Source organism: Ctenopharyngodon idella, chromosome 16, assembly GCF_019924925.1.
Source record: "Ctenopharyngodon idella isolate HZGC_01 chromosome 16, HZGC01, whole genome shotgun sequence".
Taxonomy (NCBI): Eukaryota; Metazoa; Chordata; class Actinopteri; order Cypriniformes; family Xenocyprididae; genus Ctenopharyngodon; species Ctenopharyngodon idella.
Genome location: NC_067235.1, coordinates 3,418,120 through 3,432,111, shown reverse-complemented (window position 1 = coordinate 3,432,111; position 13,992 = coordinate 3,418,120). Strand labels below are relative to the sequence as shown.

General features: G+C 37.2%; 1 protein-coding gene across 2 annotated transcripts in view; it reads left to right on the top strand.

The window, feature by feature from the left end:
- lars2 (leucyl-tRNA synthetase 2, mitochondrial) overlaps window positions 1-13,992 on the top strand; it is a 106,878-nt gene that overhangs the window by 68,976 nt on the left and 23,910 nt on the right. For both annotated transcript variants that reach the window (XM_051865782.1, XM_051865783.1), the window contains exons 13-14: window positions 7,299-7,397; window positions 11,125-11,262. In XM_051865782.1, coding sequence (XP_051721742.1) covers window positions 7,299-7,397; window positions 11,125-11,262 — 237 coding nt within the window. The remainder of the gene's footprint in view (window positions 1-7,298; window positions 7,398-11,124; window positions 11,263-13,992) is intronic.

The window sequence follows — 13,992 nt, the reverse complement described above, 5'->3', positions numbered from 1 at the left end:
AATTGAAATCTGAGGGGAAAAAAAACAGAGAAAGATCTCACAGCTGGATTTTGGTGCTGATTATATGTTTGAGTGATTGTTGTGGGAAACTAACAAAAAAAAAAAAAACACACCAAAACAACACTCGCAAAGCTTTATTTTCAACCCAGGCTCATTGGAAAAACGTGTTACTTTCTGGGGCAGGTTGCACCAGTTGTGCAAAAGTTACAGATTAGGGTTGCGGCGTAAAGGGGGACTAAGTTATGGCTTGCACGCTACTAAATATTTTTGCACTGCACCATTAAACTTAGGAATGTAACTCTTATATTTTTTTTGTAACGTATAAACAAAATGTTTAAAAAAGCCTCCGACCAAGAGTAATGGTTGGAATAAAACAGCTGACTGATTGAATTGCGTCTGTAAACTTGTGTTTTACCCAACAGACTTCAATTCCTTAGACATTATATGACCTTGACATTTAGAGAGAGAACATTATGTGAATAAATGACTTGTTACCAGAATCTAAAAACAAATCTCTCTCAGTATCGCTTTGTGTTGTGCATGCCAAATAAAATCATAATCATAATAAGTAAATGTAATTTCTTGTTTTTTTGTGTGTATAAGTATTTAGTTATTGCTCCTTAACACTTTAAGCCCTGAGGGCATTTTAGAGTGAAATACACAAACGAATAAACTAAAATTAAGTAAAGGAAAAAAAAAAAAGATTGCATTTGGACGTTCTCATGCTGAGAAACTGCTGAGAAAAGACAAAAATATATATATATTTTTTTATTATAATTTTAATATATTTCTTATTTGATATGCAATAACTCAGAAAGGAAATAAGGTAGGAGGACAATTTTGTGTGATCGATACTTTGGATTATGTTGATTTTGGACTCAAAAATCGGGAGCATCCACTGTAAGTAATAATGTGGCATTTTCTACGATCTGTGCATGTTTCATGAAGTTATAAGCGAAAAGGCCACGTGAAAGCTATATTTGATTTTTGTTAGCGCCTGTTGAGTTTTTTGTGTCGAATATCTCATGATCGATGTAATGGATAATGCTGGGCTTCACGTACAAAAGCTCGCTCAAGTTTAGTCAAAGCCCAAAACAGTTATTCTTGTTGTATTCTACTCCGTTAGACCTTTCAAATGACATATGACACATGACTATCTGAGCTATATGATGTTTTTGACACATTGCAGTACATAGTACAAAAAGTATAAATTATGAAAACAACTTTTTTTTTCTATTTAACAGCAAATAACTTAGCACTACTTATAAGTTAATCAAATTGGCTTCATTCATTGTAAAGTACAGTCTCTAAGCTTTCGAATGACACCTATTTTGTGTTGATCAAGGCAGTAGTTTTGAAAAGTATGATTCATTTTTTCATAGCTAGGTGGCGCCTGTGGCGTTTTTTAGATCAAAGTTTTAAAGATCAAAGTTGGCATGACATGAGTTATTGCTTCCCTAAAGAAAGAAGCGATTCTGAACTGCCTGAAACGAGTTGTCAGTAATTCAAGTCTCACTTCTTGCATGAACCCACATAGGTTTGTAACTAATTTGCCTAATGATCCTTATTGGCTGCTGGTGAACAGCGTCTGCTTTGCCCCGCCCTCAAACACTGTAGTTGTAGCTGAGACTGGAAGAGTTTGGTTCATGTTGTCGGTATGTTGAGAAGACGCAGTTTTCTGCGCTACGAATGCAAATTCACTTTGATGCACTTCAAAAGAATGAGGACTCGCACTGGAATTGATACGGTAAACCGACACCATCTTTACTGTTCGTATCACTGTGTATCAAATGCTGAGGAAGAGCTGGAGCTGAAATTCAGATATGCTAATGGACATTTGGTAGCCGACACATGATGTAAGTGGTAGACCAATCACAACAGACTGGGCTGTGTGACCAATCAGAGCAGAGTAGGCTCACAGAAAGGAGGAGTTTAGAGAGACTGAATCCTTTATTGAACCGTTTCAGACATTGTGGGAACAGAGCTGATGCTGCAATGGATATTATGAGAAAATTTAAAGAGGCCCTTGATCATGATTTCACTTTTTTAACTTTAGTTAGTGTGTAATGGTGCTGTTTGAGCATAAACAACATCTGCAAAGTTACGACGCTCAAAGTTCAATGCAAATGAAGATATTTTCTTTTAAAGAAATCACTTTTTAAGGGCTACAACAAATGACTGGTTCGGCTGGTACAACAACGAGCTTCTTCCTGGGTTGGTGACATCACTAACTCTAAAATTTACATAAACCCGCCCCCAAGAACATGCAAAAAAGGGGGTAAGGCCATGTTGGGCTGCTTTAGAGAAGAGGAAGAGTTGTTGTAGTAGTGTTGTTGTCATGCGTGTCATTTTACGCCGGACTGCTTCACAAACGAGGGTCAATTCAACACTGGATTTGCACAAAAGATTAACATGACGGAACATGCTAGTGGATGAGTTGAATCAACTCCACAGCAACTACATAAATTTATCCACTAACCATTCAGAAACGTCCAGTTTCATTCTAAAAGTTGTAACTTCTTCCTGAGTCTCTCCATCAGTGTCGACTCCGGTTTGAACAATGTAAGGCTGAACACCGTTACTGACAATCCTCATTTTGGCTGCGTGAGATTCTCCAGCTTTGTTGCTGTTGAGCACCCGAAGCGTGAGCTGTTAAAGCTCCGCCCTCTTCTGGAAAGGGGGCTGGGAGCAGCAGCTCATTTGCATTTAAAGGGACACACACAAAAACGGCGTTTATTTGCTCACACCCAAATGGGGAAAATTTGACAAGCTATAATAAATTATCTGTGGGGTATTTTGCACATGAGTATTTTCAGTTCAAAATACTCATCGTATTTTGAACTGAACCTTCACAGACACATTCTGGGGACACCAGAGACTTACATTACATGTTGTGAAAGGGACATAATCCCCTTTAAGTGTTTTTTGACCTTGGATGCATGTAAACCTATTGTAGGACACCTCCAAAACAAAATTAGGAACCTTTAAAACAGCGTAATAGGGGCATTTTATGATCTTTAACTTGTATTTGGGAAAATAGACACATTGAAATTTTATTTCATGCCAACTTTTTTTGTCACTCATGTGTCTTCAGCTGTCACTGCTGAGCTGCTGAATCCTGTCAGTGTGCATCTAATGGCTTCCTCTCATGACATTCTGTGTTCAGTCTATTATCAGTCCAGATACACATTCTGTTGATAAAGAGTCGGGAAAAAAAACCAAAACAAAACTGTAAAATTGCATTTTTAAAAGAGCATAAATAAATAATGCCCTAATTTCCTAGTATATATCAGCTATAAACACACTCCTCTGAGGCACCTCATTACGGTTCATATGTGGGATGCTCGTCTCTCAGATGGCACCTGGCTTTCAAAGAATTAACCTGCTACACCTTCGCCCTGTTGCTAGGCAACCGCGAGGCGCTTGGCTCCCACTGCCAGCGGTATAATAGGCAGAATTGTCTGAACGTTCGACTGATTATCAAAGACGGGGTGGACTCTCTCCGACTGGAGTGGAGGGAGGGGTGGCCGGCCACACACTTTGGGATTGACTTTAGCAGGGCTGGAATCTGCTGACGTTTGGTCGTTAATTAGTTTCTTTTGATGCTGATGATTAGCCGAATGAAGTCTGCCGAGAGCCGTTAGAGTAAGTGTGACTGTATTCTAAGTGACAGATGGCCTGGGATGCGAAGCGCTGTTTGCTTTGGGTGCGAGACTGGCATTCAGAGACAAACGCGCGGGACTGTGTTCGGTGGTGCCAGCTGAGAAACCCCACAGCAGTTATTATAACTTTGAAAAAAGCACTCAAAAATTAATTTTATTTTGTATTTTGAGTTTTCAATTTCAGTTTAGTTTTAGGTAGCTTTAATTGTTCATAGAAAATGACTAGTTGTTGTTTTCATCCTTTATAGCAGGGGTACTCAACAGGCGCCATGCGGGCCACATCCGGCCCGTCAGCATTAAATTTGTGGCCCGCGTCATGCTAAATATGAATGTATTGTTATTATAATTTGCATTCAAACTGACCGTTAATATTACTTCGGTTCTTCCACGTACACTGCGCATGACGCATTTTGCACGTGCGCTTTGAATAGTTTGTGCACTAATTTAGTTGTCCACAAGGTGTCAACACTGAAACGGGCCATTGTTTTACAGTCTGAAAAGAAACTGAGTAAACGGAACTACAACAAACACAATAGCCACCCGTGTTGACGAGCGCTCGTGTGAGGGAATTAAAGATACCAGCAACTCTATTTTTAATGAGTACAAAGACATTTTATCTTATGTTTTGGAGTGAAAAAGAGATTGGACAAGAATGAATCTTTCTAGTGCGCATGTGTTGAACACCTGTGTTCACGCAGGCTATCAAATGCTTGAGACTGTGCGTGTTCGAAAAAAACAAAACAAAAAAAACAAATAACTTTATTTCTGCATCATTTAATGCGGTTGACACTCCTGAATCTTATTAAAAAGGTGCAATGGAGTATAAAAAGAATAAAAAAAATTGAGCAACAGCCAGACCTGAAATTACTTGTGATAACAATGCAGACTTTTCACTAGGAAAAAGGACTTCTTTTCATCAGTTCTTAAGTTTATTTGCTCAGTAATGTTTTTCCTTATGCATTTGGGCCTTTTTTCCATACTCAGAATATGAATGCATTGTTGCATTAAGAATACAGCAAGACAAACTATTAATCCTTTTTTAATGACATTTTTTTCATGTTCAGTGACATTATAAGTAGAACAACCAAGGACAAGTAAGTACTTGTAAATACTACAAATATTATCTTAACAAGGCCTAAATAAAAGTTTTGCGATCCAAGTTGTAATTTGTGGCCCTCTGCATTTTATGTGGTTTAAATGCGGCCCTCTTGGCCTCCGAACTTGAGTACCCCTGCTTTATAGGATAGCAACCGGACGGCTGATTCTTGTCTAATTAATATATGGTAACAGCCTTTTAAAGTACCAGTATTTAGTATTTATCATTAGTAAATCTGAGACCTACCCTGAATGCTGCAGTATTTTAATTCTGTCGCTGTAAGTTTGAAAAACATTTACACTACCATTCAAAACTTTGCCGTTGGTAGGATTTATTTTTGAAAGAAGTCTCTGATATTCTCCAACGCGGCATTTATTTCATCCAAAATACAGTAAAACAGTAATATTGTGTTTTCTATGTGAATATATAGTAAAGTGTAATTTATTCCTGTGATCAAAGCTGAATTTTCAGCATCATTACTCCAGTCTTCAGTGTCACATGATCCTTCAGAAATCATTCTGATATGATGATTTGCTGCTCAAGAAACATTTCTGATTATTATCAGTGTTGAAAACAGTTGTGCTGCTTCATATTTTTGTGTCATACATTTTTCAGGATTCTTTGATAAATAGAAAGTTCAAAAGAACAGCATTTATTTGACATAGAAATCTTTTGTAACATTATAAATGTCTTTACTGTAACTTTTGATCAATTTAATGCGTCCTTGATAAATAAAATTATCTATTTCTTAAAAAAAAATCTTACTGACCTCAAACTTTTAAACAGTATTTTGAATTTTTAAACGACAGTATCACCCGGTTTTAGTCTGTCTTGTCATAGTAAATGAATTGATTTTTTTTAATGATGACAATGTTACATTCGTTTAAGGGTTGGACATTATAGGGCTCTATCATACGCCCAGCACAATGTGACGCCTGGCAGGACGCAAGTGTTTTTTTGCTAGTTTCAGCTGGATCATTTTCACGTTCAGCACCACATTGTTTAAATAGCAAATGCACTCACGGACATCTGTTCGTCCGTGTGTGTGCTGGTCTGAAAACGAGGTGTGTTCAGGAGCATTGTTGGCGTGTTGCTATTTTGAGGCAACTGAAAACGACGCAATTGACGCAGCATTTTTTATTTAAAGAGCGCGATAGTAATATGTGCCTACAGGCGGGTGCACAACACACGTACACTCTGATGTTACACACACAGGGACACACAGCAGCACACAAACATGCCAAATATTAAAAATACATTTAAACTGACTCTTCAGGTTGAGGGTGTCTATATTCCGCCATGTAACTAGCGAATCCGCCATGGCGCGAGTGCAACTGGCTTTTAAAGGGAATGGGAGGTGAGACTGTGATTGGTTTATTGCACCTTACGCCCAAAACACACCCACGACTCATTAAGAGTCTAGGTACAACCCTTTTGGACCATGCTCCTGGTGCGCCGACCATTTTTTCCGTTGTTAAACTAGCAAAAGTGGATTTGGACATGCCCTAATGCAGCTGCACCGGGAGCTTCAGACCATGCACTTAGATCGTTAAAATAGGGCCCTTAGTGCTGAAGGCCTCACTACACCACATATAAACATATATTGGTGTAAACATTTGAAGCATGTGTTCAACGAGACTTTGATGATATCACTCCCTAACTTTGGTGAAATTTATAGTACTATCCCAAACTCATGCCATTGGTTTAGAGGTTGTTGCTGTGTCGTGCTGGTTGGGATGCTCAAACTAACAGAGCAATGTTTCGTTACAGCCATTGTTTACATTTTTCAGGAAAATGAATGAATGACTTGTGTTATGCTGTGTATTAAGGGCCAGATTTACTAACAGCTTGCTCCAGGGCAAACCCCCTTTTGGCCTTAAAAAAACTACTGTCAGGAGTTACTAAAGACATGCAGTGAGAAATTGAAAAGGCATGGACAGGGATATTTTTGTGGCTGACCTTATTGCATAGCCATTTGTAGAAATTGTTTCCCTTTCAGATGCAAAATTGGGAGGAGAGTATTTAAAACATGCAACGTGATTTACTAAGATTTGAGATTTTCAATTAGAATGTGGGCCATTATTTAACTGCCAAAAAAGCATGTCTTTACCCGTTTTGCACTTGTGTTGTTAGCTCACTCTCACCTGATTATCATTGGCTCTGCTTGTTTGTGACTCTATGTGAATTTCCTCTGCTCTTGATAGATTGTGTTGGTCATTATGGAAATGATCCGGCTGTGTCTGTGCTCTTTAATTTGCTCATTGTCAGTAAATCACCTGCAGAACTTTACACTCCCATCGGCGCTTTTATGGGATTGCGGTCACAGGCTAATTTGCCCTGTTTAGTAAATGGAATATGAGAAAGTATTTAAGCTTTAAAAATTATGCATATCATCTTTAAATATATCTAATAGTATGATGACCAAGTTCAGTATTCTGTTAATTATACGAGTCATGGAGGAACAAATGCTGTTGTTTCATGAGAATGAACCATATCTACGATGCCAGCACTTACAAAACTATTCTTTCTGTTGATGTCAGGTGTAAAGGGCCGGCGGAGAGAGAAACAGACACCATGGACACCTTTGTGGATTCCAGCTGGTACTATTTCAGATACACTGACCCCCACAACCCGCTGAGGTAAGGAAAACATCCAGCTGCTCCTCTGTCCCACCAGGTGTTTGTGGAGACTGGCCTAGTCTGAGATGCTGAAAGAGCAAGACTCAGAATGGAAGACCATCTGTCTGTGCTATTTCAGATCAACAACAATGAATTTAAAATGCCACTTCTTTGTCCCTGTAATGCATCACACACAACTTCACACAATGAAAAGGTTTCATAGGCAGCATTAGTGCATCATAGACTTGCGGTAAGACTAACTGAATGGAAATGTAGTTTTGTTTAAACAATGTTGGTAACACTTTACCATAATGTCTCATTTGTTAAAGAGGACCTATTTAGCCCTTTTTCAAAGCCTTGATGTTGTTTTTGTGCTCTACTAGAACAGGTTTTCATGCTTGAATGTTTATTATTTGTCTCATATTCTCCATTGTTGCAGCTCCTCTCTTCCCAGTCTGTCAGTAACGCTCTGTTTAGTTCCTGTCTCTATGAAGCCCCTCCTTCTGAAAAGAGCAATGTGCTAATTTTCAACTCATGTTAATCTTGAGTACATATAGAGTAACAATGCATCCTTCATATCTCCGAAAAGTCTTTAGTTTTGTCATATTTATAAAAGATAGATATGCTGTACCGAGTCTTTCCGAAAAAAGCAGAGCTCCTGGAGGCGTGCCTGCCGTCAGTGCCGTGGGCGGAGCTAAAGAGTCACGAGCGCTCGCAGCTTCGGTGTAGAGATCGTCTGCTAGCTGTGACATCATTATAAATAAAAAGGGAACAAAAACGTTTGTGTTGTTTACATTATATGCACTTGCGTGCCGATTGCCAACAAAACACAGACATCTGATGCAGCTTTACTCACCTCCCGCGATCTGCAAATCCAGCACCGAACTGGGACTTGTTTACAAAGTATTCGTCACCGAAATCCCGGGAACAAACAAACATAACATGCACAACTCTGTTGCTGCCCCGGAAAAACAAACTTCATCCACTGTTCCCTTAAAGGGTTAATTCACCCAAAAAAGAAAATAATGTCATTTATTACTCACCCTCATGCCGTTCCACACCCGTAAGACCTTCGTTCATCTTCAAAACACAAATTAAGATATTTTTGTTGAAATCCGATGACTCAGTGAGGCCTCCATAGCCAACAATGACATTTCCTCTCTCAAGATCCATTAATGTACTAAAAACATATTTAAATCAGTTCATGTGAGTACAGTGGTTCAATATTAATATTATAAAGCGACGAGAATAATTTTGGTGCGCCTAAAAAAACAAAATAACTTATATAGTGGTGGCCAATTTCAAAACACTGCTTCAGGAAGCTTCGGAGCGTTATGAATCAGCGTATCGAATCATGATTCGGATTGTGTGTCAAACCGCCAAACTGCTGAAATCACGTGACTTTGGCGCTCCGAACCGCTGATTTGATACGCTGATTCATAACGCTCTAACGATCGGCCATCACTATATAAGTCGTTATTTTAGTTTTTTGGTGCACCAAAAATATTCTCGTCGCTTTATAATATTAATATTGAACCACTGTACTCACATGAACTGATTTAAATATGTTTTTAGTACATTAATGGATCTTGAGAGAGGAAATGTCATTGCTGGCTACGCAGGCCTCACTGAGCCATCGGATTTAAACAAAAATATCTTAATTTGTGTTTCGAAGATGAACGAAGGTCTTACGGGTGTAGAACACCATGAGGGTGAGTAATAAATTACATTATTTTCATTTTTGGGTGAACAAATCCTTTAACGCTGGGTTCTTTGGGAAGCTGAAAAGGGTAATCTTTCCCTCACAACCAAAAACACACTCCTTCAGTGACAGGAGCTGCGTCTCATTTCGGAGGCTGCGTCCTCCGGAGGTCACGTTTGAAGGCTGAATACTTCATCAAGGATGTCATATTTAAGAAAAGTAACCATAATAAAATTGACTGATATTCATTGTGAGGTGTAAAATACTGTCATTTCTTTCTTACGTTGCAATCTATCAGTTATTTTTCTTAAATGAGACTGTCTCAATGATGTATGCAGCCTTCAAAGGGTGCAGCCCCTGAATTGGGACACTGTTGAAAAATCTCTCGGCTTCCGTATCCCAAACGAAGCGCGTTGATGGGCGTGCTCTTGCTCTTGCTCTGGATGATGTGTGTGCGCACGCTTATCAGGGAGAAGTGCCTATACAAGGAATTCCACCCTTTATGACGTGGTACAGGCCATACTCGAAAAAAATTTGGCGAAACATATCTACAACCGGAAGTAGTGTATTTGGCACAGAAATACTCCGTCATATGCCCAACTCATGTTTTGAAACTTTGACCATGTTTAGCATGAGAATCCAACTCTTTAACAGTGTAAATAAGTCAGAATGCATGAAATAGCATTAGACCCCCCTTTGGTTGGGTAACTCCACTGCTATGGTTGGGTAACAGCTTTGCATATGAAATAAGTATTATATGTGGAGCACTTTTGTAAACTTTTTTTTTTTATAGTTTTTCCCATTAACGGCCATCAAGATTACCTACAGTAGTTGTGAAGAGTGTTTTATAGCATTACATTTAGATGCATGAAAGGCTGCAGCTCTGAGCATTGTAGTCCCTGTCTTTTGTCACGTCTTTTGACTGATGAATGCAGCACGATTTCTCACGAATGCTTTCACATTATAACTTCCATTCTGTGCTTAAAACTGAGACATTTATTTATAAATCAAACTCAAAAAAAGGAAATTCTTTGTATGGTGGAATTTAATCATCATCGAAGCTCATCAAGTGAAATATCTTCATCACGGGTGAAACATCATTATTCATAGAAATGTTTCACCACATTTAAGATTGCATCCATAAAGTATAGGGAAAGTTTAATAATTATTTTACTAAAAAATAATTAATTATAATCACAAAAACACTGGAAATGTAAACCAAGAATGCAATTCTGTAATAATTAATGATATTAATTATATGTATTTTTTACTATTATTTCTGTATATCTTATATTGATTAGCATATTACAGATTTGGATTTCCAGTGCTTTTGTGTTCACCTTTTTCCCCCTTGTGAAGACGAATAAGTAGTTCTGCATAAATTCATGTTATTGAGTGATCTGAATCCGTTAACATGCTACCTATGAAAAAATGTTAGGATTAGTCATTAAATATATATAAACCAAGTAACAACCCTAATTAAAATATTTTCATGTTTAAGAGTTTTAAATCAGTTTTCTTCAGAGTACCTATGAAAGGTTATGTTTAGTCAGTGGAATCACTGTTAGTAATTAGTCATTCTGTTAGTAACACAAGTGTTATGTAAACACAATGTCTCTGTAACTCATTTTGAATGAAAGAAAATGCATGGGAGTCACTTCCAGAGCCCTTTTATTGTTGTCTGCTGTATGTGGATCTGTTCGGGTTAAATGTACGGTTAGTTCAGTGCTGCTGGCAGCTGGTTATAGAGTGTGACGTGTTTGTTTATCACAGTTTGTTCAAGTGTGCTTATTATTTTGTTTTAAGTCACTCAGGGGTTCACGTTCTCTCTTCAGAGAGCAGTTGAATGTGTTATTGGAGTGTGGTAAATGTGATGTCCGTATAAAGCAGCGCCAACATTAAAGTGTTTTAGTGAGTTTGTGAGATCTACCGACACCTGTCGCTCTGCAGCCTGTGCTCGTGCTTCAGTGTCGATGTCTGTGCGTCAGTGACCCCTAGTGGCCGCTCTCTCAGGATAGAGTCTGAGGTGTTCCTCTCTCCTCACAGGCCTTTTGCGCGTTCCCGAGCGGATCACTGGATGCCTGTGGATGTGTACATCGGAGGGAAGGAGCACGCCGTCATGCACCTGTACTACGCACGCTTCCTCAGCCACTTCTGCAGAGACCAGGGCATGGTTTCACACAGGTGCGACATACACACATATACTGTAGTGGCCAAAAGTCATGTCCGGCATGGGAAAATAGACATCACCCTTTATTCAAATATTATTAAGAATGTGTTAAAGATTTTGTAAGCATATTGCGTAGTTGTGCTTGGAGTCGATTGTTTTATTTGTGATATTAACACAATTAAATTATGCTAACATGATTTTTGCCCAGGCTGTCATATAAAGAAATAATGAACACAAGCAAAAACAAAAGAGAACCAATGCAACTTTTGCCCACAACTATACAAACACATCATGAGTGCGATGAAAAGAGCGCATGAAAGGGCATTCACAAAACATTTAACTTTAATAATATGACGTATAATGATGTGTTTACTGCCAGGAGGGCGGGGCAATCTGCCACTCACATGAGATCCACCAACAGCAAAACCACAACCATCCAAGCATCAAATCAATTCCCTACAGACAAAATCAAGCCCCGCCCTACATTTACTTTTTGGATATAAATTAGACCAATCTACCTTTTTATGTAACTGACTTAAAAATATTATGACCAGTCTTAAAGAAAAAAAACTGACTAACTTGTAAGACTAGTCTATTCACTTGATCACTGATTAGTTAACATTAGTTAACAACGAGTAATTCATTTGTTACACTATTTATTGATCTAAAAATACAACTTTTCGTTAGTACATGTTAACTCCGGTTGTTTTAATAATATTAACATATACAACTTTTTATTTAAATAATGTGTTAGTAAATGTTGAAATTAAAATCAACTAAGATTTGTAAATTCTTCAGAAGTATTTTTCATTGTTAGTTACTGTTAACTAATGCAGTTAATTGATGGAACCTTATTGTAAAATGTTACTCTTGATTTAATTATGAAAAGTGGGCTGGAATATTATTCTGGCATTGGCCTTCTTTACAGTATAATATATTAAAAAGAGATGTGGTTTCTTGGTGGAGAAATGTATTTTAGATAAATAGATTTTAAAGAAAGATTTCAGAAATATGATAGTAAGAATGAAATTAAAACGTTTATTAAAATGTATCATCAAGGAACATTCACTAAAGGAATAGTTGGTCACACTTTACAATATGGTCTCCTTTATTAACAAGAATTAATACATTTATTTTAGTTCACAGTGCACAGTTCATTGATAACTAATGATAATAGTTTATAGATTAGATGTATATTTAGTTTAGAGATTAGATATATTAGTAAATGTTGAAATTAACATTTTCTAAGATTAATAAATGCTGTAGAAGTGTTGTTCATTCTTAGTTCATCTTAACTAAGTGTTTTCAAATAGTTCATCCAGAAATGAAACTCATGCAGTTATTCACTCACCAATGAATGAATAATCTCGTAAGCTGTTATTTTTTTCTTGTAGAACATAAAAAGTAGACAGTTCATATAGTGGCCGCCAGCTTTACAGCTCAAAAAAGCTTAAAAAATACAATAAAAACTCATTCAAGTAATCCAAGTCTTCTGAAAGCATTCAGAGGGTTTGTGTGATGACTTGTGCACACGTTGAATGGACTATTTTTAATGATACTTCTAAGGTGTTTTCTGTCCTTTTGGTGCCTGACCATTGAAAAGATTCTTCAAAATTTCATCTGTTTGGTTCCAAATAATTAAAAATATCAGAATACAGGTTTGAATGACATGAGGATTAGTAAATGATGACAGATTTAAAGGAAAAGTTCACCCAAAACTGAATATTTCCTGATTTATTTACTCATCCCAAAGCCATTCAAGATATATATGACTTTCTTTCCTCAGCTGAAGAGAAATTAAGGTTTTTGAGGAAAACATCCCAGGATTTTTCTTCATCTAATGCAAGTGAATGGTGCTCAATGTAGACCATTTTTGACTGTCCAAAATCCATATTTATGCAGCTTCAAAGGGCTCCACACGACCCCAGCCGACGAATAAGGGTCCTTTCTAGTGAAAAGATCAGTCATATTCTGAAAAAAAATAATTATATGGGCCATTCTACAGAATTGGTTCAAAGTCAGAGTACATCTTGAAAAAATGATTTTTTTTTTTTTTTTTTTTTTTTACAAATTTTGTATGTATGCAAATTGTATAATATCCAAGGCACACATTTCTGGTAATTGTACAGTTTATTCTCATATTTTATTTTCAGCAAGTTTTGGAATATTTTTCCTCTCCCCAAATTTGTCACTGCTGAAACACAATAATAAATAATTTAAGAAGAATTTAATAAGAAGAATTCAGTACGAATTTTTAGATACTTTTGAGCCTAGCTCAAGGATGCTAATCAACACTTGGTTAGCTAGCACAGTTCTGAACAGATGTACACACACAAAAACGAAATTTCATCGAATAACAATCAAAAAATGATGTCACAACCGAAACTTCACCACAGGTTTCGGGTCGTGACTGTTTCGGTAGTGACAATTTTAGATACTTTTGAGCCTAGCTCAAAGATGCTAATCAGCACATGGTTAGCTAGCACAGTTCTGAACAGTTGTACACACATAAAAACTAAATTTTATGGAGTAACACTCAAAAATGTTTGCTTAATTGCAGAAAAAAGGTGTTTGGTAGAGACGTTTTATATATATATATATAAAGTTGAAATTTAGGGGTTAGAGTTTGGGACAGCCACCTCATATATATAATAATATATATATATATTAAGCTTATTTTAAATATTATTGTGGAATTCAATAGATAATAGAAGGATCTTAGTAACCATCTAAGATGTGGATAC